Source organism: Pinus tabuliformis, chromosome 3_2, assembly GCF_031772625.1.
Source record: "Pinus tabuliformis cultivar Carrire ecotype Pingquan chromosome 3_2, CPIR1, whole genome shotgun sequence".
NCBI classification, from domain to species: domain Eukaryota; kingdom Viridiplantae; phylum Streptophyta; class Pinopsida; order Pinales; family Pinaceae; genus Pinus; species Pinus tabuliformis.
The window spans coordinates 624,318,139-624,342,349 of NC_142302.1; the positions used below are offsets into that span (position 1 = coordinate 624,318,139).

The window sequence follows — 24,211 nt, forward strand, 5'->3', positions numbered from 1 at the left end:
TGGATTTATTTTTTGAAGACCAAGAGTGAGGTCTTCAAGCGGTTTCAGGAGTTCAGAGCTCTTGTGGAGACTCAGACAGGTCGAAAAATCAGGTCCTTGAGGTCGGACAATGGAGGAGAGTACACCCTTGGAGAGTTTGTTGACTATTGTGCGGAGGCAGGCATTAGGAGGGAGTTCACTGTTCTTTACAACCCCCAGCAGAACGGGGTTGCAGAGAGGAAGGACAGATCCATCATAGGGGCTGCCAAAGCCATGTTACATGATCAGGGGTTGCCATTGTTCTTGTGGGCATAGGCCTGCAACACAGCTGTTTACTTGCAGAACAGGAGTCCGCATCGTGCCTTGGGGCACATGACTCCGGAGGAGGCTTTCTCTGGGAAGAAGCCTGATCTTGGTCATCTTCATATCTTTGGATGCATTACATACTCCTATATACCCAAGGAGAAGAGGACCAAACTAGAGCCCACCGCAGAGAAGGGTATCTTTGTGGGCTACAGTGAGACCTCAAAGGCCTTTCGGATTTACATTCCTGCACAGAGGAGAGTTGTTGTCAGACGGGATGTGAAGTTCGAGGAGGACAGGGCCTTTAGGAGGTCACGGGAGTTAGAGTATCTGGATCAGCCAGACCCTCAGCAGCAGTTGAGTCAGTCGCAGGGATCCAGTGGGCAGGGATCAGAAGGATCAGGAGGTACATCTGTGAGGATGTCAGGTCCGTCAGTGAGCAGTGGCTCATCGAGCCAGAGGGGTGGTGCTCCGGGCAGCATGCAGAACAGTTCACAGAGCAGTTCACTAAGGAGTCCACTGATGGACAGTTCACACGGTACCTCAGCTTCTACAGGTTCAGGTGCAGGAAGGAGGACAACAAACAGACAATCAGGAGTTCAGGCTACTGATGGTGATGAGGAGGAGGAGTTTCATTCTCCTATGGGAGAAGCATGCTCAGGGAAGAGGAAGCCCAAGTGGCTTCAGGACACCTTGAGAGATGCCACATTTGTTGCTGAGCCGAAGAGGCCGGTCAGAGAGAGTAGACCACCTAAGAGGTTTTGTAGCTATATGGCGATGGTTACCAGCATCCTTGACTCTGAGCCTTCTAGCTATGAGGAGGCAGCTAGCCAGCAGGTCTGGAGAGAGGCCATGCAGGAGGAGTATTCTTCTATCATGAAGAATGATGTTTGGGAGGTGGTGCCGAGGCCTGAGGGCAAATCCGTGGTTACTTCCAGATGGCTTTACAAGGTAAAGCATGCTGCAGATGGCAGCATTGAGAAATTCAAAGCGAGGTTTGTGGCTAGAGGGTTCTCCCAAGTAGAGGGGGTTGATTATGAGGAGACCTTCACTCCCGTAGCTCGATTTACTTCGATCTGCTCCATTATATCGATAGCAGCAGAGATGGGTTGGAAGATCCACCAGATGGATGTGAAGACCGCATTTCTCAATGGCTTCATACAGGAGGAGGTGTACATTGAGCAGCCACAGGGCTTTGAGGTGCATGGGAAGGAGTCCCATGTGTGCAGATTGAAGAAGGCCCTTTATGGCCTGAAGCAAGCTCCCAGAGCTTGGTACTCCATGATAGATGCATACTTGCAAGGGATGGGTTTCACAAAGAGTGAGGCAGATCTGAACCTTTACTTTATTGTGATTGGTGAGGAGCCTCTCATTCTAGTGCTGTATGTGGATGACTTGATCATTACAGGTGCAGAGAGACTCATAGAGCACTGCAAGAGAGATCTTGCGGCGGAGTTTGGGATGAAGGACATCGGTTTGATGCATTACTTTTTGGGTTTGGAGGTGTGGCAGGAGGAGGGGCATTTCTTCCTGGGGCAGGGGAAGTATATTGTGGACATCCTTAGCAGATTCCACATGGAGGATTGTAGACCCATGTTGACACCGATGATCACCAACTGGAAGAAGTTTCATGCTTCGGATTCCGAGTTGGTGGATCCCACATTGTACAGGCAGCTGATTGGTTCCTTGATGTATTTGGTCAACACTAGACCAGATATCTGTTTTTGCAGTCAACACGATGAGTCAGTTTATGTGTGAGCCTAGGAAGGTTCACTGGGTGGCTGCAAAACACATTTTGCGGTACTTGCAGGGGACAGTGGATTATGGTCTGGACTACAGGCAGGGAGATGGAGTGAGATTGGCAGGATACACTGATTCTGATTGGGCAGGTTGTGCTTCTGATAGGAAGAGCACTTCAGGGTGTTGTTTTGGGTTGGGTTCAGCAGTAGTGTCATGGTTCAGCCTGAAGCAGCAGTCAGTAGCACTGAGTTCAGTGGAAGCAGAGTATATGGCAGTCAGTCTAGCTAGTTGTGAGGCTATCTGGCTTCGCAAGGTGTTGTTTGGCTTATTTGGTCAGCCGTTGAGACCTTCAGTGATTTACTGTGATAATCAGAGTTGCATTAAACTCACGGAGAATCCAGTATTTCATGACAGGTCAAAGCATATCGGGATCAGATATCATGTCATCAATGACTATGTTCAGAAGGGAGCTGTGAAGCTTGAGTATATTTCCACTGATGAGCAGGTTGCAGATATCCTTACCAAAGCCTTACCACGGGGCAAGCATGTCTACTTCAGGGACAAGATGGGTGTGGTGAGGAACACCTTCCTCGGTAAGGGGGAGTGTTGAAATTTGGTACCGGAGGACAGGTGGTTCCCTTAGGCTTTGATCTTTGGCCTAGGGAAAAGTGTCCAAAAGAATTTAATTTTTCTCCTAAAGTGACTTTAAGTGATAAAGTTACTAAGTCTAATTTTAAAGTAACTTTTATAAAGTCAATGAAAAATTAGAAAGGAAAAGTGACTTTGGAAATAAATGACTAAGTGGGCCTTTATTAAAGTAGGGTGAATTAAAAAATAGAAAGTGAGATTTAAATGAGCATTTAATCTCAGCCATTGATTTAAATCTATTTCAGCCATTGGATTTAGAGATCACCCAAAAGTCACTTGGATCACCCAAAAGTCACTTGGAGTTATATTAAAGGAGGAAAAGGAGGAAAAGGTCATTCATTCTTTCATGAACAGATTGGGAGAAGGAGAGCAAGAGAGCAAGAGAGATTTCTGAGCAGGGAGGAGAAGGAGACAACAGCTTGGCACACATTCCATGGCAGCAGTTGAACAGATTTGTACAGCTGATTCAACACATAGTGAAAGGCAGATTTTTGCACAAAAATCGAGGAGCAGTTTGCTGATTTTTCTGCACACAAAACGGAGGCCGTACAACATTTATTGCTGTCCTGTTTGCTGTAATTTCTAGATTGCTGTGAGGCACGGAAAATGAGATAAGTTGTAAATTTGCTTGCTGATTTTTTTGCTGAATAATTCGCACTGTAAAAAGGCAATTTTCAGAAATAAAGAAGAGCTCTCAAACTGGTTTTCCCCAAGAGTTGTAGGGGGTTTTTCCAGGGTCAAGTTGACCAAAAATATCAGTGTTTCAATGTGTTTTAATGGCTGTCTTTGATTGCTGATTTTTAATTCTGCAATTTCCAGGATTCTGAAAAATTTCTAGAATTTGTGTTTTCAGCAATATTTATTTTTTTTCAGTCTGTTAAATGTATGGTTATGGGAATGGGCATTTAACTACATGGGAGAAATAAGGAGAAACTGAAAACCGAGGTGGGAAAACAGAAATTTCTACAGTTAGTGGTTGATTTAAGCCCCAAGTACAACCTATTGTGAAGGACCACGAGGTTGTTAGTGGGAAGGTGTTGGAGAGCTTTCTGGGTAAGCAGAATGGCGTCCCAAGGGTTGAGATCATATCACAGCTTAGAGGGAGCCTCCTCTAACTTCGTTCCATGGCAAAGGAGGATCATGATAGTTTTGGAGGATGATGGGGTGGGAGAATTTGTGAAGCAGTTATATCACCACCACAAGATCCCCAATAGTTGACCCAACTTACTAAGAATGATATAAAGGCAAGGAGGATTATTCTAGAAGGGATCAGAGATCATATAGTTCCTCATATCCATGAGAAGAAATCAACTTTTGAGATGTTCAAAACTATTTTAGATCTATATCATAGTTCCATTGATACCAGGAAGCTTGATCTTATGGAGTAGTCAAGGAGCAATGTTGCGAACATCGGCATCGGGATAAAATCGACAAACTTCTGCCAAGCCAATAAATTGTGATTTCGAGATAAAATCGAGACGTTATCGAGATGTTCGCAACATTGCCAAGGAGTATTTAGATGAGCGTTGGAGAGTCTGTCGACACAGATTTTTCAAAGTTCACTCAGGTACGAGATAAGCTGGGTGGTGTGGGTGCGACTGTACCAGAACATGGCCTTGTGAGTTTGCTTGTCTAGGGCTTCTCAAGTTTAGGTATGGTTTCCAAGATGTAGTAAGTGGTAGTGAAAATTTTCCCAATTGAGAAATGTTATGGATTGACAGCGTTTAGGAAGAGATCCGGAGAGGGACCAGAGGTGGTAGATCGATGAAGACAGAGGACGAAGAGAACCTTGCCTTGGCAGGCAAGAGTAGCAAGGCCAAGGGTAAGGAAGGCCAAGGAGTGGCCGAGTCCAATCAAAAGGGCAAGAAGAAAATTCTAAGCAAGGTCAAGTGCTTCCATTGCCATGAGTTTGGACACTATGCCACTAAGTGTCTTAAGGGGAAGAAGGAGTCCAGTAACGATCATGTAGTTGCATCAATGGAGGTAGATGCATTTTTTGCCCAGTTTGGGAAAGGTTTCTCATTGATAGTTTGCATGGCAAGCTTAACAGACAACAATGTATGGTATATTGATTCAAAAGCATCCTTTCAAACGACCGAGAACAAGAAGAATTTCAACCACCTGAAGGATAAGGACATGCAATTTTAGATTGAGCTAGGAGATGATGGCATGTATGCAGCTAGAGGAGTTGGTATTGTCAACTTTCAAAGGGAGTCAGGTAATCATCCTCATCTTAGAGATGTCCTCTACGTTTCAGGATTAAAGTAGAATCTTGTTTCAGTAACTACCCTTGAGGGCAAGGGTTATGATGTCATATTCAGCAGAGGTAAGGCTTACCTCCAACACTTAACTTCTCGATGTAAGAAGCAGATAAGTGTAAGGAAGAAGAATCTCTACAAGTTCTAGGTAGAGAGAAGTGCAACCTTGATCAACATGGCAGGGAGAGCTCAGAGGAGAGTAGTGATGGTTGAGGAGAGCATAACTTAGAGGGAGTCCTTAGAGCAAGAGAAGATTAGAGTACCTGAGAAGAATCTACTCAAGATGGAGCATTAGCCAGTATCTCAGTTTGGGTCTAAGCTAGTTGGTAGTTGGGCTGACTAGCAGGATGACAAGGAGAATAACCTAGGGCGAGTGGAGGCAGCCACTTAGTCCGTGACTCTCAGTATAGGGAGAGTTCGAGCCAAGTGGGAAGAGGATTTGTTTAAGGGAGATCATGAGAGAGTTGGATCTTCCAGTATCACCTTTAGCCAGATGAAGCAACCACAAAGGTACACAGGGTACATGGCACTTATGATTGAAGTGATAGACTCACAGAGCATGGTGGGAAAGAATAGGTCTTCAGATCAGGTTCCACAAAAGAAAGCAGGGAAGTCTTCTAGTTCAGAGGGAGCAATTGCAACAGTGGAGACCATGGTAGCGTTGGAGACAAATCTAGGTGGACGAGGTTCTTCCAGAAGCACCTTCCTCGCTAAGAGGGAGTGTTGAAAAGTAGTGAGTGAAGGTCTTCTTGACTTGTGCCTTAGTCAAGATGACCACAAACAATATTCCTTTAGCATGCGCGAGTCCCTAAAAATTAGGATGAGCAATGGAGTAGTTTACTCATGCGTAGGAGTTGGAGGCTCAATCTTGTTTGTCTCCAAGTGCGAGATATTTTTGGAAAAGGAAGCGTTAGTGAGATTCAGTTTCTAATTGAGGCAAGATGATTTAGAAGAGTCTGTTTGACTTAATTAACAATTCAATTACAAGTCTGAGTTCCAAAATTAACTTGCAATATTTAGTTGAGTCAAATTGCTATAAGGAAGACGAAGACACCTTTGTAATTCATTCTAGTATGCACAAGTTGTGTGTGCGAGAGCTTGTTGTGATAAGAGAGCATATAGGAGCAACCTAGATCCCAGATTTGAGGAAAATAATTTCATTGTAGAAGTGCGCTAGGATTTAGGAATTCCTAAATAATAGGGCCCTGCTCAGTACTAGGGAATAGGAGATTTCTAGCGACATAAGAGCAAAGGCTATGCAAGGAAATAGGGAGTTGAAGGTTAAGTCTTGCAGGGAAGTTTCTAGCTTTAGTCCAAGTAGTGAGAAAAGTTGTACTCTATTGAAATAGTTGCCTTGTAAAAGATATCAGATTGCTCTATTTTCTGTCAATAAAATTCTATAGCTAGCAATGGGTTTTCCCAGTTGGGTTCCCTAGAAAATATTGTTTTATTGTTTTGTGTGACTGTGCTTTTATTTTTGTTCCCATTCCGCTGCAAATTACGTAGAGAAATTTTGTGTCTTGGTGCAACAAACTTGTTTTCAAGATTGACATCATAGTAATTGCAAAATGTCAAGAAAATTCTACACCTTCCGCATCTACATCAATGCAAGTACAAAGATTGCAAGACAAGTTCATTAACAAGATACAATGATGACTACTTTATTCATCTGGTGCTCCTTGTTCTTTCTCTAGGGTTTACATCACACAAACTCTAGGTCTTCTCCTGCATCACATAAGTGCTAAGATCAAGATCATTGCTACTGCTAGCATTCATTTTTATCTCTACTCCATGGTTTACATTACAGAGCCTAGGTCTTCCTCTCTTATATCATACAAGCGACAAAACCATCAAAAGAGACTTAAACTTGTGGAAATCACCAATGGGCTAATGCAATGGTCGCAAATGTACTTGCATAGGAGTTTGACATGATTGTGATAGATAATAATGTGATGATTTGTTGTTGGTGGCTCCAATTTTTATGATGATGAGATGATGTACACGGATTTTTGAGTTCTTGAATTTATCCTAGCTTTGGTTTATGCACAAGCATAAATTGCAAGTAGGAGGAATGCCTTAGACACTAAAGTGCATTGGTGAGTATCTTTGACTCTTCTTTTTACGAGTTTGAGGGGTGGAGCTCTTTCATCTTCTACCTTCTTTTGGTGAGTGAAGAGGAAGAGTCCATTGCAGATTCCGAAGAGGATGATCTTTTTGGCAATGACCATTGTTTTGATTGGTAAGTCCACGAGGGGTTTAGTGATGGAGCTTCATGAGATGTTGGATATAAAGAAATTGTCATGGGGGAGGTGGTGGGAGCAGGGGGGAGCATAATGAAATCCACCGTATTGTTCTCCTCTAAGTTATGCATCTTCTTCAAATGGTGGGTGGCTTGTTCAAGTGGAGTGATGTTGATACTTATCTTACATCGTTAGTAGGCTATATGGGAGGTTGTTAGTGAGAGAGCTCATTTTTTGTCCTTGGTCACTTTCTGTATAACACTGGGCACTCCCTTTATATGTGAGTATAAAATTTAAATAGACAACACATTCATTTGTGTCATATACAACAAAGGAATGTAGCACGTAAAGTTTCTAATATTGATTAATTTGGTGCTTGGCATCCCTAGCACAAATGTTTGTGTAGCTTGGAGTTTATTAATGATTAATTGTTTTGGGCTTATTTTGATTTGCTTCAATAGAACCATTTCCTTGTTAAATTCTTGGGTATTTGTGTTTCATTTATCAACTACATAATTATGCAAATTAGTTTTGAAGCTTGGATGTTTTGTACTTACACCTATTCTCACACTCAGATTGGAATATGCTTTCTTACTCTCTCGATGCATATGCAATGTGTGTGTGTGTATACAATGTGCATAAAAGCACATACATTCTATTTTTTTCTGGTTTTTATGCATCTAGTTTCAAATCATGCATATGCTAGAAGGTAACTTTGTCTCGAACTGCTCTTTTTGATTTCAGTTCTGTAGAATCTCCATTTATGGGAGAACCCATTTCTGTGGAAGAGAAGACTCTTGAACAGGAGCTTGCGGAACATAACATGGAAAATGTAAGATTTATTGATGGAATGACATACATGATATTTTATCTTTTAGAGTTGAGTTTTTGGAATTACAGTGGGTGTCATCGCTTGATTGAAAATGAAAAGCTTTCATATGAAAGTTGTTCAGATATAATTGTTGAAATAATGTGGACTGCAGGGTATCGGGCCAAAAGATTGGAGAGCTGCAAAATTTCTATCTTTTGGTGCTAAAGAAAACTGGCTTCAATGCCAGGCTGTTCTTTATTATGAAGGGGAGCTTTGCCCAGATGGTCGTAAGGCAAAGCAGGACATTATTTGTGGCAAATGGCGGAGGTATTATCTATTTGCTTTTGATATCTAATGTCTGTAGTGTAAGTGGTGTGAGTCATGGGTTTTATCGGTTTATGCTGAGTATTGTTTGCAGTTCCATGGAATAAACGATTATCTTTCTACATTTTCAACATGCAGTTATAGTCCTTGTGTGTCTACTCTTGACGTGGGTGATACTTTTTGTGTTTGCTGATGTTTCTGAATAGAAATGGTGACACAAAGCTAAGTTTTGTTAATTGCTTTATGCTGAAGGATTGTAAGTTATTTGTTATCTGCAGGGCTCCTTCCTCTCAAGTTCAGAATGATAGTTGGGATTGCTCGTGTGCAGTAGTTTGGGATCCTGTTCATGCAGACTGTGCCGTACCCCAGGTAAATTGCACATTTCTCTGTAGTGGAAATCTTAATTTTGCATTAGAAGGTCAATCTGAAGACTTCCTGTTGGTTTTCAACAGATGTGTGGCATGTTCAACAAAAATATATATGATATTTCTTTATAATTTTATTCATGTGCTGTAGGCAGTTTTTTTGGGTAGTTTGTCTTGTCAGAAAACTTGTTTATTGGCGCATCATTTCAAAGTCAGTAACATTCTCCATCTTATGAATTCTGATTCAAACCAACCATCAACTTCATACACGAATAAAAAGTGGTTGACGAAAATTGCTCAGCTATTGTGATTATTATTATTTTTAAAATCATCTTCTCTTGTTCTATGCCCTGTTCATTTAAGTGTTACAAAACTCTCTAATGCCTCCCTATTCTGTGCACCCTGCCCTGACATGCCTGACCCCACCACCCCCCTCTTCTATACTTTGTAGGTCACCAAATTTGCCATTTGTTTTCTGATTTTTTCAGGTCTGAGTTTTTGCATGCTGAGAATTGTCAAAATTTTGCCAGTTTTGCTGACCTCTCGAGTTGATGGCCTCAACCAATTCTTTCCAGATGTCGTGTTTTGCAACACTGGAACTTCAAACCATAAGTCAGTTTGAGAGTCTAGAATTAAGAGTGGTCAACTAATTACCTTCTTTTTTTAAATATCATGCTCCTCCCGGTATATGCTATTCAAGCAAGGCATCAACTTTAGACACACTAGAACCAGGAAATGTTGACTAGAAATTACCATCTTATTTTTTTAAACCATTATTATCCCAATCTCTATGCTCAAACTAGCCATCATCTTCATACACTCTAGAATCAGGAATGCTTCACTAGAAATTGCCATTTTATCTTTTTATCATTCTTTGTCTGTCATATGCTGAAGTTTTGATGTAGTGCTTATGGTGTTTAATGTTCCTTCTGCATCTTTAATGCATGCAGTAATCAAATCTTATTGTCAATATATATTTCGCTGTGTCATGGAATAAAATTAAAGTTGGTTGGCATGAGGACAATTTGAAATTTCAGCTAGTAACTTTACTCCAACCCATAATAAAAGTGAAAGCTAATGCTATCCTTTGTCTAGTGGTATTCTGAGCCTTGTGTTTTCCATCGTTTTTTTTCTTTTGGTTTTTTTTTTTTTTTTTTTTTTTCATTTCGCCATTTACTGTTTGATGGTGACAAAAATAACGTGGATTAAATGTTTAGATAACTCATACCATAATCAGCTTTTGTCGTTTATGCAGGAAATGGAGACTGAAGATATTTTAAAACTCTTGAAAGCCAGTGAGATGGTGTAAGCCACTTTCCCTCTTATAACCTGTTTTTACTTAACTGGAGTTGAAATCTTAGCATTTTTACTGCCGCTGTTTATGTCCGAGTTTTATAAGCTGTGTATGAAGCAAAGCTCCATTAGTTCTTCATGCAGTGGGAGAAAGTACTAAAATCTCCCAAATTGACAAAACAGGTGGGATTTGGAGATTTTAATTTTTTTGATGTGATTGCATCTTCTGAAAAGAGAGAATATGGAGAAGAATGTGGAAATGATAGCTTTTATGCATTGATGTTTTGTGACATCAGTTGCATTTTTGTATGCAATCACCTGGACTTTGTGTGCAGGATGGAGAGGGTTGCAGGGATTTTTTTGTTTTGAATTTTACACAATGAGTGCTGTTGCCAGAAATTTGTTTTTCTTGCGAGATCCTTGAGTCAGCATTCTTCTTATTCCACTAAGTCAAATGAAGTAGCAACCAATGTGGTTGAAAATGTTTTTGTGGCTAGTTTGCATATTTCACTTTGGGTGATATGAATTTTAGTTGCTGTGCCATCAGCAAGGCTGTTTGTTCCTTGTTGTGGCTGGCTTTTCAACAGCTCCTCTTGTAGTGATATCTACAGTTCCCCCTCAAGTGATAACTTTTGTTTTGCAACCTACATTATGACTAATAATCCCTAATACCTAGGTGTGTTCACTCTGTATGCTCCTTCGGGGAGGTTTCCTTGGAAACATAATTGTAATTTTGCTTTTGACAAAACAGGTGGGGTTTGGAGATTTTAATTTTTTTGATGTGATTGCTCTCTGAAAAGAGAGAATATGGAGAAGAATGTGGAAATAATAGTTTTTATGCATTGATGTTTTGTGACATCAGTTGGATTTTTGTATGCAATCACGTGGACTTTGTGTGCAGGATGAAGGGGGTTGCAGGGATTTTTTTTTGAATTTTACACTATGAGTGCTGTTGCCAGAAATTTGTTTTTCTCGCGAGATCCTTGAGTCAGCATTCTTCTTATTCCACTAAGTCAATGAAGTGGCAACCAATGTGGTTGAAAATGATTTTGTGGCTAGTTTGCATATTTCACTTTGGGTGATAGGATTTTAGTTGCTGCACCATCAGCAATGCTGTTTGTTCCTTGTTGTGGCTGGTTTTTCTACAGCTCCTCTTGTATTGATATCTACAGTTCCCTTTCAAGTGATAACTTTAATTGTTTTGCAACATACATTATGACTAATGATCCCTAATGCCTAGGTGTGTTCACTCTCTATGTTCCTTGTGAGAGGTTTCCTTGGAAACATAATTGTAATTGTGCTTTTGAAGTTTTAGGAACACCTTGTTCATGGTCCTTGTGGAATTTTGATATGTCCATCTATATGAGTTGCAACTATGATTATAGTGCTGTTTATGTTCATAATTTGTAGAGCATGCGTGGCTGTCTATTCATCTTGTGTCTCTCTTGACATTTTCAATTTGTAACAGACCATCTGGGTGTTGCCTCAACACACACACGCACACATACCTTTCAGACTATATACAGCAAAGCAATTCAAATATAGAGTCACTACAGATTATACGAAAGCCAAGCACACGGAAAACAACTAATTAGGTCCAAACTGGTCAATCAATGAGTGCCAGAGCACTTCTAGATCAGAGATGTAGGGGTGGGGAGGTTGAAGGGTGTTAAATGAGTCCCTAGATCCCACTTATCAATCTGTGACAGTGAAAAAAGTCAATTTCCAGCAAGCTGAAAATTTCTTTTTATGAGAGTTGGGAGCAGGGTGTTGAGGGGCGCCCTTCCCTAATGAACCCGCTCCCAATTTGCGCTCCGCTCGGGAGCTAGTCGGGAGCGCTCTCCCTTAAAAAAAATGCTCCTTGGTTTTTAGGGAGCGTTTTGGGGAGTGCTTGGGAGCGGTCGCTCCTTGACCTCTCCCATACGCTCTGGGAGCGATTTTTAAGAGGGGGAGCTGTCGGGGAGTGATCGCTCCCGACTGCTCCCCTCATAAAAAACGCTCTCGTCCAGCGTCATAAAAGGAGGCCGCATGACCTAGTGAGAGGGGCGACAATGGGTGGCGGTGAGGGAGAGGAAAGGGGAGGGGGAAAAGGATAAAAAGACCCTCTCCCCTCCCATTATTCACAATTTCATCCATTGGAGAGAGCAAGAGGAGCAAGAGAGAGTTTCGAGCTTGGAGAGAGGAGTTTGGAGAGAGAAAGAGAGAGAGGAGCTTGCAAGGGAGATTGGAGCTTGGGATTGAAAGCCAAAGAGGTAGGATCTACACTCTAATTACCGCACAACCTAGTGAAAGGTGCAACGGCCAGTGGCAGAGAGGGAGAGGAATGGGAGGGGGAAAAGGATAAAAAGACCTTCTCCCCTCCCATTATTCACAATTTTATCCATTGAAGAGAGCAAGAGGAGCAAGAGAGAGTTTGGAGCTTGGAGAGAGGAAGAGAGAGTACCTTGGAGGAGCTTGCAAGGGAGATTGGAGCTTGGGATTAAAGGTCAAAGAGGTAGGATCTACACCCTAATCTAGCATTTTTTTTTTGTTATGTTCATTGCTAAAGATTTTTTTTGTTTTGTTTGTTTGTTGTTTTGTTTTGGTCTCTTTCTTTGTTTATTGTTTTTATATTTTCTCTTTTTCCAGAGTACCTTGGTGAGGAGGAAGAGAGTGAACATGATGAGGCCCAAAAAACTAAACAAAACCAAACCCCGTTGTGGAAATATGTTTCTAGGCCTAAAGGGGGGAAAGGGGGTGGAACTACTAAATTTACATGCCCCCATTGCAACAAAACTTACATAGGTTCATACACCCGTGCCAGAAGGCACTTCTGTGGTAAAAGGCCATGGGATGAAGATAAACCTATAGGAATCAAAATTGTGCAAGTGTGTCAACAACGCATAGAGCCAAATACATAAGGGAAGAGGAGGAAGCCCAATACAAATCTAAAAAATCAAAGGGTTTCTTTGAACATAGCTCACAATCACATCAACGTGCACAAAGAACTCCTTCAACATCCTCCCATGGCAGTGGATATGGAGGCACAAGAACAAACATCTCTTTAAGGCATAAAACCATATCAGATTTCCTTCACGAAGGGTGTAGGAATGATGTGGATTAAAAAATATACCGGTTTCTCTATGCATGTGGGATACCATTCAATGTTCTTCGCTCACCGTATTGGCATGAAATGGTTTCTGTCATAAATGATGTCCCCAAAGGATACAAGAGCCCTGGGTATGACAAGGCTGGAACTGTTGGACTTGATCATGAAAAAGCAAAAATATCACATTCTTTGAGTGGAATGACAAATTCTTGGACTGAGCATGGGGTGTCCATTGTATTTGATGGATGGACAAATGTAAAAGGTAAGCCATTGATAAGTGTTCTTGTTGTGTCTGTTAGTGGTGCCATCTTCCTTTCAACATATGATTACTTAGAGAAGTTCAAAACCGACATCAACATTGCAGAATCATTACTTGAAACAAGGTTGCGGGGGAGCCCCCCCCCCTCTCGGTCCCGCTCCCAATTCGCGCTCCGGGCGGGAGCAACGCTAGAGCGTTTAGTCTTTTCTGCAATTTTGTTTTGCAGTAATATTCCAAATGCAATTTTTTTTCAAAGAAACAAATAAGTTTTGAGTGGGGCAACCTAATGATCAAGCCTATGGCCCTAGAATTGATATGCGATTCATGGTAATGTTAAATTCTTAAAGTAAAAGTGACATTCTACTTGATCTTCATTTTCATCCTTCTACTTAAATTTTTAACATTACCACGAAATGACTCAGGATGTTTGAGAGTGGTTCCGACCGCATTGGATTTCATATGGAGAAAGTATCATCTTAGATTTCATTCAAAATCCAACAGACTTATCAGTTTTTCAAGATTTCAGGATTGGGGGATTGCAATGTTTCCATTGAATTTTTTCATGTATTAGGCTATGGAACTCGTATTTAATCAAGAGCACCAATCCCTCTATGTACCTTGATGTTAGTGACATTGGTTGTCGAACTCCTCTATCATGACCCTCTTAAAAATGTACGCATCACTCAAACAAAATCTTGACGTGACATGCTATGCTTTTTCTATCTCATGTTAATGCTTAGAGGGTGATATTAATGAAAAGGATCCCTATACAAATGCAGAGGTAGTGACAAAGATATCTCTGGATATTAATGCTTAGAGGGTGATATTAATGACAAAGATCCTGATTTTCCAACAAGACTAAAAAATTAGACATTTCTCGTGGTGGCAAGAGGCTCAAGCATAAGCAATAGATAATAGGTTTACTTGTCTTTTTCTAGTTTCTAGTAGCTTTTATAACTATTGATTCTTTCATATTTATTATGATATTTTTTAAAACAATATATGACAATTTAAGTTTGAAGTTTGAAGTTGGCAATTATAACTCATTAGTAATGAATTATGAATATGATGCTTCATGAAAGTTGAAAGTTGTTTCATTTCATTTCATTTTATAACATTTCATTTCATGTTAGATATTATTTGTGGTAATGGTTACACGTAGCTTACAAGTACAACTTTGGTGATCAGTGATGATAAATGTTATACATTGAATTTTGAAAGCTTGAAACTTTAAGATTGATGAATCATTAGACTCAATATGTTGTATGTTACTATGTTACTAACTTGTGGACGTGGTTGATGAAGATTATAACTTCTAGATGATTGTTGTTATATGGTTGAATTTGTTTTTTTTATGTTTTTTATATCTAATTCATCATTCTACATGTTTTTGTTGACACACACACACACACACACATATATATATTAACGCTCCGGGATTCGCTCCCAAATCGGGAGCTTTTGAAAATGTCACTCCCGCTCCTGTTTTCGCTCCATCTCCTCGTTTTCGCTTCCGCTCCCAAGTAACCTTGACTTGAAACAATCGAACGTATTGGGCCATACAATGTCATCCAAGTCATCACTAATAACACTGTTAATTGTAAGGCATCGAGAGCAATTATTGACGATAAATACCCCAACATATTTTGGTCTGGGTGTTTGGTTCACAAAATGAACCTTTTGATGCATGATCTTATTAAGAACAAAAACCAACAATACAAATGGATTGGTGATTTGTACAACAGAGGCAAACAAATGCTAAAATTTATTACAAATCATAGCAATAGCCATGGGCTTTTCTGTAGTCACTCAAGATTGGAGTTGTTGAAGATTGCGAAGACTAGATTTGCTAGCTATTACCTCACCTTCAGGCACCTTTTGAAGGTAAGAGAGTCATTGGTTAGCATGGTATCAAGTCTACACTGGCAGGTATTAAAGGACAGGGCTACAAATGCAACTGACAAGCAAGGTTTTGAATAGGCGGAGCAAACCGCTCTTGATGGTTTGTTTTGGGCACGTGTGAGGCAAGTATTGGAATTCACCAAGCCAAGCCAATTTATAACATGATTCGTTTTGCAGTTACAAATAAAGCAGTTATTGGGGAGGTGTATGAGCAAATGGATACCATGTTGTGCAAATAAAAAAGATGATCCCAACTTGTATACACTGATGCACAATTGTGTGTGTACACGGTGTGGAATAAAATTAATGTTCCACTACATGCCTTGGCGTATATCCTTATGCCAAAATACTACTCTCCATGTTGGTATTGTTCAGAAAGATGATCCCAACTTGTATACACTGATTCACAATTGTGTGTGTACACGGTGTGGAATAAACTTAATGTTCCACAACACGCCTTGGCATATATCCTTATGCCAAGATACTACGCTCCATCTTGGTATTGTTCAGAAAGATGATCCCAAATTGTATACACTGATTCACAATTGTGTGTGTACACAGTGTGGAATAAACTTAATGTTCCACTACATGCCTTGACGTATATCCTTATGCCAAAATACTACTCTCCATCTTGGTTGGGCCAACCTGCACTTGGGGGTGGGGATAGGGTCAAACCCCATACAGATCCAGAGGTACCTACAGGATATATGCAAGCATTAAACAAGTTGGTACCTGACAGGGAGGAGTATGCTAATCTGCGTCTTGAATTGGGTAGATACATCAGTTGCACTGGTTTGTTTGGTTCTTGCATGCAATGGAAGATAAAGACAAATTGGATGATCTCACATGGTGGTAAGCATATGGCGGCATGGGACTTTTGCCAAAATTGGAAAAAGAGTCTTCTCACAGGTTGTATATACTTCTTCTGTAGAGACGTGTTGGAGCACCTACAACTTCATACATAATGTGAGAAGAAATAGACTCAATGAAAACCGGGCAGAAAACTTGGTTTATGTGCACTACAACTTGAGGTTGTTGAGTCATTATTATGATCGGGCTTATGAGGATCCAACATATAAAATTTGGGACAACCACCTAGAGGATGATAATTTGGAGGATGGCACTATACATCTTTAAGAATTGGAAGCATAACTTATGAGAAATGAAGATGATGCAACAACAACCATGCCACCCCCACCATCCAGTAGCAATGGCAGTGCTCAAGTTCTAAGTATTGTTCCTTTGCTGCCGCCGCCTCCATCTACATCCCTAAGGTGGAGGGTATTGTCGTGTCCCTTTCCAAACACATTTGTAACATGGTGTTTTTACACATTTTGCACAATTTTGGCTAAGGAAAAGAACCCAACATTTTCGACTTAGGGACTTAGGAAGAAAATCAACTTTATTTGGTTGCTAGTGGAATGTGGGGGCCATTCACGTGGGAATTTGAATTAGGCCATTCGAATGGCTTGGAGGGAATTCAAAGTGCTGGATGGAGGGGCCCACATGAGGCAAGGAAGGCCCACAAAGATAAAATGAGGAGAAGGCTCTCATGTGGATTCATTCATTCATCTTGCAAATCGAAATTACTTTACTATTCGCTCTGCTGTTTAGCCGAGTCAACTAGCTATTTAGCCACAAATATCTCAAGCGGGAGATTCAACCTTACCTTCGGGGGACCTTGAGTGCCCGCCCTAGGAAGGCAATTCCATCAACATTTCAGGAGATTCAGGAGTTTGTCATAGCACTACCACTCAACCACTCACAGGGAATGTGTATTTCTTGGCCACCAAAAGAATATGTAGGAGGAGTTTGAGCCACCATTGATCAGGCATTTGCGGGGAGAGTTAGAGGATTTGGAGAGCAGCATTAGGCCAACAGCCCAGCAGTTCGAATTCTTGGACCTGCGGACAACACAAAGGGCCAGTCCAACGTTTTCGTGGGGGTTAGGAGCAAGTGCTACAACCCGGAAGCTCATTGAAGAAGTCAGGGGATTTGCAGTAGGGATCTATCCAGCGCTTTGGGACATTTTCCTGGAGGAATTATAGGCAGAATCCAGCAGGTTGAGTTTTGCAGCTGAAGCTGAAGTTGGGCCCCAAGGGGGTCGAATTTTAGAAGTCTAAACCAACTAAATTCCTTCGTGGATTTTTTTGGGTTTAGGCCAAGGAGTGAGGAGCTCAAATCTTATAATTTTTTGAGCACGGGAAGTGGTGTTTCCAACCATTCGAAGTTAGCAAAAAGGGCAGTTTTCTGGGTAGCGCAGTGCAGATTGGTGTAGCGGTTGGGGCAGCCATCAGTTCAGCCATTTCTCACCTGGTTTTGGTCATGCTTGTCCATTGAGACAAGCCCAGGTGCACCACTCTATTATCTATTGTATTTTGCTCTCAAAGAAGTAATAAAATGGCTTAGCAGTTCATTATTTCCAGCATTTCCATTGGTGCTTAATATATATTTCGTTTTTATATTTGCTGAATAGATTGTATGCTTTATATCACTTGCATTCCTACTTAGGAACATTACAATGGTATCAGAGCCTAGTTCTTGGCTCAACTGTGGGGATTTTCTCATATGAGAGAAGGGGACCAGCAGAACATCACATACAGAAGGCGGAGGTACCAGAGGAGAGAAAGAGAGTTGGAGATTACTCCAGACACGGAGGACAGAGGGAAAGTAGTGGTAGAAGAGGGGGACATGGTGGAACCCAAGAGCAGGGAAGAGATGGCTTTCAACAACCTCTTGAGGGCCTTGAATGATTTAGCCAAGGGCCAGAAAGATATGCTGGAGGAGATAAAGCTGTAGAACAGAGAGAGGACCACTCCTAGAGGGTTTCTATTTTGGGAAACTTCTGGAGCCTCCCAGCCATTCAATCATCCTTCACCAACAACACCACACCCATCGGCTAGTGGGCCAACTCGAGCCACACTGCCCTCTTTCATACTAGTGGCACAAATCGAACCAGCAAGGGGTGATGACACCGTTCAGATGGAAGATCATTTCAGAGAGTGGCAATCTATGGATGTAGACTTCAGGGAAGCACTCTCTTTCAGAGATTTCTGCAAGCTCAAGCAGAGTGAGAAGAACAAGGGTTATGGAGGACAGGGGACCCAGAACTATGAGCTGCAAAGGACCATAGGGAGGATGTACTTCCCTACTTTCGATGGCACTGCCAAGTGCACTGCTAGGGCTTGGGTTGAGAAGATGGACACCTACTTCTAGCTCAATCGGATGACAAAATAGGAAGCCATCAAGATGGCCATGCTGCACATGGAGGGGGAAGCCCATGATTGGTGGTGTCATGGCTTGGCCACCCTAGGGCATGCTAATTTGGCTTCTTATGAGGATTTCACCAAGAGGGTGGTGGAGCGTTTTGACCAGAGAGATGACCCAACTACGCCGGACAGGCAACCCAAAGCTGTACATCTCAGAGTTTCTGCGAGTATCAGTGATGGTTTTGGATCTATCAGAGGCTAGGAGGATATACACCTTCATTGAGGGCTTACTTGAGCCCCTGCGTGGACTGGTGAAGTCACGCAGACCCTCCACGTTGCAGGAGGCAATTTTCTGCACTAGAGATCTACGTGGGGCCATCCCCAAGGCTAGAGTGCCTTTTCCTGCATGGACCGCTTTTCCATAGAAGGGGCATGAGACTAGACCTCCAACCCAGAGGACCACACAGGGGCTTGGGTAGCTAGATGATGAGACACGAAAGGACCTCAGGAGGAGGAAGTTGTGCTTCACATGTAGGGAGCCTTGGGTAGCAGGCCATCGGTGCACTGCCAACAAAGCACACTATATTGAGGTCTTTTCAGATAGTGACCAAGAGGATGAGGTGGAGTAGGAGTGTGGTGTGGGAGATGGTGAGAGTCTGATAGATAGAGGGCCACCACCACCACCACCTCCATAGGGAGGGGCATCCCTTGCCCCATCCGGGGTAATCCTTGCTTATGCGGGGTTCCCAAATTTTTGACATTGAGGATCAGAGGCACCATACAGGGGCAGTGGGTGTCAGTGTCAGTTGACAGTGGGGCTACCCCCAACTTCAGAGATGCTCAGTTGGTTCGGAGGAGGGGCCTCACCACAACTGAGTTTGAGGGCTTTTTAGTCCTAGTACCAGGTGATCGCACCATACAGTGCACTCGGTATATGCCTGCTTTGACAATAGTTATTGGGAACTTCTCGATGACAGACAATTTCTTTGTGGTCGAAAATTGGTAGTTCTGAGAGGCATGTAATCCTATCCACCTCAAACAATCTCGACCCACAAGATGGAGGCAGATCTGCGACATGGGGACATTGCATGGGCAGTGGAGCTGAGGATTTCAGAGGTTGGGGGACAGGTCCAGCCACGACCAAATTACATATAGGCCTTGTTGGATAGATACACAATGGTGGTGTTTGGGGACATTCCTCGAAGGCAGCCGCCAGACAGGGGATTCAAGCACACCATTGAGTTGGAGCCGGGTGTGTAAGCAGTGATCACCACCCCTTATAGGCATCCCAAGACCTATAAGGATGAGATAGAGAGGGCCATTCAAGCACTGTTAGCATCGGGCCATATCAGGCCAAGTTCTAGTTCCTTCGTTTCTTCAGTAGTACTGGTGAAGAAGGATGGAACCCTACACATGTGCATTGACTACTAGGCCCTCAACCGAAAGACATTGAAGAACTGATACCCCATCCCCAGTGTAGATGAGTTGATGGATGAGCTTTGAGGAGCCAAGTACTTTTCTAAGATCGATCTGCGTTCGGGGTACCACTAGATCAGGGTGAGGGATCAGGACATCCCTAAGAGAACTTTCTGGTGCCACTATGGGCACTTCGAGTTCCTAGTCATGCCATTTGGGTTGACCAACTCCGACCACTTTCCAGTCATGCATGAACCATGTCTTCTGGGGACAGTTGAGTTGGTTTGTGCTGGTTTTCTTCGATGACATTTTGATTTACATTTGGACATGGGAGGAGCATCTCCAACACTTCAAGGAGGTACTACGCATCTTGGAGGAGCAATAATTTTATGCCAAACTATCCAAGTGCAAGATTGGCTTGACAAAGATGCTCTACCTAGGACATATCATAGGTGCTGATGGGGTGAAGGTCCATGAGGAGAAGATACGGGCCATTTGGGATTGGCTGGTACCACGAGATGCGACAACGTTGAGGGGTTTCTTGGGCATTTGTACCTACTACAGGAAGTTTGTTAAGGGGTTTTCACAGCTGGCAGTAACCTTGACCGATTTTACTAAGAGAGGGGCTTTCGCATGGACTAATGGAGCACAGGTTGCCTTTGATCGCCTTAGGAGGTGATGAGTAGTTGCTCGGTCATGGCACTTCCAAATTTTCCCAACCCTTCACCGTGGAGTGTGATGCATCTGGGGTGGGAGTTGGAGCAGTTTTGTCACAGGATGGGCATACCATTGCTTTCGAGAGTCGGAAGCTCCTACCACATGAGTTGTCATATTCCATATATGACAAAGAGATGTTGTTGCCATCATGCATTCATTGGCCAAGTTTCGACAGTACTTGGTAGGCAACAGGTTTCGGGTGAAGACTGATCACACCAGTCTTCGTCACTTCATGGGGCAACAGGGCCTCAATGATAGGTGGCAACAATGGGTCAGCAAGGTACAGGCCTATGACTTTGATATAGAGTATGTGCGAGGAAAGCACAATGTGGTGGTCGATGCTCTATCTCGGAGACTAGTTACTCTGTCACTCATGAGCATCTGCCATGATTGGAAGGCCCAACTATTGGTGGAGTACTCCAAGGACAGGAGGGCATGCGAGGTCTTGGGGGGAACACACATAGATAAGCGATATCGAGTGATGGATGAGGTCATCTATTACAAGGGGTGTATTTTCCTGGTACCCAACTCACAGTTGAGAGAGAGAGAGTGCTCCAGGCAGCACATGACAACATTATCCGGGCACCAGGGGTTCTGGAAGACATATATGGTAGTCAGGGAGAGTTTCACATGGAAGGGTCTCAAGGGGGATGTGGTGAAGCACCTACAAGAGTGTGAGGCATGTGAGCGGAACAAAGGGAAGTTGATTCACCCTGCAGGATTGCTACAACCGCTTCCCATCCCAGAGGGAAAATGGGAAAGTATATATATGGATTTCATCACTGGGCTACCCATAGTGCAGGGGAAGGACTGCATTTATGTAGTGGTCGACAGACTGAACAAATATGCGCACTTTTTCTCCATCCCTACTAGGTACACGACTACACAGGTTGCAAAATTGTTCTTTCGGGAGATCTTCAAGTTACACGGGCTCTCTAAGAACATTATGAGTGACAGGGACAACAGGTTCATTGGGAGGTTTTTGGTAGGAGCTTTTCAGATTGGTCGGGATCGAGTTCACTCTTAGCACGAGCTGCCACTCCCAAACAGATGGCTAGACAAAGCGAGTTAATCAGTGGCTGGAGGGGTATTTGAGGAACTACGTGACAGAACAACAGAGGGCTTGGATTCGGTGGCTACATTTGGGCGAATACTGCTACAACACTACTCACCACATGTCCATTGGTATGACTCCTTTCCGTGCTTTGTTTGGATATGATGCATTATCTTTTGCTGATGTTGTTTTTGGAGATAGCCGAGCCTCAAAGGCCAAAGATTGGTTCCAAGAGAGCCGAGACATCCTCAAGGCTCTCAAGGACAACTTGGTGACAACAAAAAGCTAGCAAAAGGTGTACACAGATCGGCACAGGACAGAGAGGCATTTCGAGGAGTGGGACTTGGTGTCCCTTCAACTACAACCTTACAAGCAGTCCACGCTGAAGCAAAAGGGGGCTGAGAAGCTACAACCCTGCTTCTATGGGCCATACCGGGTGATCATACGAGTTGGGGAGGTGGCCTATGAGGTGGAGCTGCCTCTGGGGAGCAAGATGCACAATGTATTTCATGTCTCATGCCTTAAAAAGGTGTTGGGACAACAAGTGACAACAACAACAGAGTTACCCCCACTGGATGATGAGGGCCACTCGGTTTTGGAGCTTGAGGCCATCTTGGAGAGGAGGGAGAGGAAACTGAGGAGCAGGGCCATCAGGGAGTTCTTGGTATGCTGGAAGAAATTGTCGGATGAGGATGCCGCTTGGGAGAGTGAGCACATTTTGGAGCACCCAACTTTGAGGTTGCTTGAGGGCAAGCAACATTTGGGAGGGTCGGACTGTCATGTCCCTTTCCAAACACATGTGTAACAGGGTGTTTTTACACATTTTTGCATAGTTTTGGCTAAGGAAAAGAACCCAACATTTTCGACTTAGGGACTTAGGAAGAAATTCGACTTTATTTGGTTGCTAGAGGAATGTGGGGGCCATCCACGTGGGAATTCGAACTAGGCCATTCGAATGGCTTAGAGGGAATATGAAGTGCTTGATGGGGGGGCCCACATGAGGCAAGGAAGGCCCACGAAGATAAAAGGCGGAGAAGGATCTCATTTGAATTCATTCATTCACTTTGCAAATCGAAATTACTCGATTGTTCGCTTTGCTGTTTAACTGAGTCAACTGGATGTTTAGCGACGAATCTCTCAAGCGGGAGATTCAACCTTTACCTTTAGGGGACCTTGAGTGCTCGCCCTAGGAAGGTAGTTCCATCAGCATTTCAGGAGATTCGGGAGTTTGTCGTAGCACTACCACTCAGCCACTCATAGGGAATGCGTATTTTTGGGCCACTAAAAGAATACGCAGGATGAGTTTGAGCCACCATTGATCAGTCATTTGCCGGGAGAGTTAGAGGATTTGGAGAGCAGCAGTAGGCCAACATTTCTTGGGAGTTTTGGAGCCAGCAGAGCCAACAACCCAGCAATTCGAATTCTTGGACCTTGGGACAGTGCAGCGGGCTAGTCCAATGTTTTCATGGGGCTTAGGAGCAAGTGCTACAGCCTAGAAGCTCATCCAGGAAGTCAGGGGATTTGCAGTAGGGATCAACCCAACACCTTGGGACATTTTCCAGGAGGATGTATAGGCAGAATCTAGTAGGCCGAGTTTTGCAACTGAAGTTGAAGTTGGGCTCCAAGGGGGTCGAGTTTCAGAAGTCTAAACCAACTAAATTCCTTCATGGGTTTTTTTGGGTTTAGGCCAAGGAGTTAGGAGCTCAAATCTTATAATTTTTTGAGCATAGGAAGTGGTGTTTCTAACCATTCAAAGTTAGCAGAAAGGGCAGTTTTTTGGGTAGTGCAGTGTAGATTGGTGCAACAATTGGGGGAGCCATCGATTCAGGCATTTCTCACCTTGGTTTGGTCATGCTTGTACATTGAGACAAGCCCAGGTGCACCACTCTATTATCTATTGTATTTTGCCCTCAAAGAAGTAATAAAATGGGTCAACAGTTCATTATTTTTAGCATTTCCATCGGTGCTTAATATATATTTCGTTTTTATATTTGCGGAACAGATTGTATGTCTTATATCACTTGTATTCCTACTTAGGAACATTACAGACATGTGCTTTCTGGTTCTGGTCGTGTGCTTGTGCGGGAGGAGACTCCTAGAAGACCACCACGACCTGCTCAGAATTTAGACATTTCTTGTGGTGGCAAGAGGACGTTGTAGATAATAGATTTACTTGTCTTTTCTAGTTTTTAAAAGTTTTAATAACTGTTGACTCTTTCATATTTTATGATATTTTTTGTAAACAATATGTGAAAATTTAAGTTCGAAGTTGGCAATTATAACTCATTCATAATGAATTATGAATCTGATGTTTCGTGAAGTTGAAAGTTGTTTCATTTATTTAATTTCATGTTAGATATTCTTTGTTGTAATGGTTACACGTAGCTTACAAGTACAACTTTGGTGATCAATTATGATAAATGAATTATATTGAATTATGAAAGCTTGAAACTTTAAGATTGATGAATCACGAGACTCAATATGTTGTATGTTACTAACTTGTGGACGTGGTCGATGAAGATTGTAACTTCTAGATGATTGTTGTTATATGGTTCAATCTATGTTTTTTATGCTTTTTATATTTAATTCATCATTCTACATGGTT

General features: G+C 42.5%; 1 protein-coding gene across 5 annotated transcripts in view; it reads left to right on the forward strand.

Annotated features, from left to right (window-relative positions):
• Nucleotides 1-24,211, forward strand: part of LOC149182174 (uncharacterized) — a 176,488-nt gene that overhangs the window by 75,914 nt on the left and 76,363 nt on the right. For all 5 annotated transcript variants that reach the window (XM_089416789.1, XM_089416787.1, XM_089416785.1 and 2 more), the window contains exons 4-7: nucleotides 7,913-8,000; nucleotides 8,152-8,306; nucleotides 8,582-8,672; nucleotides 9,924-9,973. In XM_089416789.1, the coding sequence (XP_089272915.1) occupies nucleotides 7,913-8,000; nucleotides 8,152-8,306; nucleotides 8,582-8,672; nucleotides 9,924-9,973 (384 nt within the window). The remainder of the gene's footprint in view (nucleotides 1-7,912; nucleotides 8,001-8,151; nucleotides 8,307-8,581; nucleotides 8,673-9,923; nucleotides 9,974-24,211) is intronic.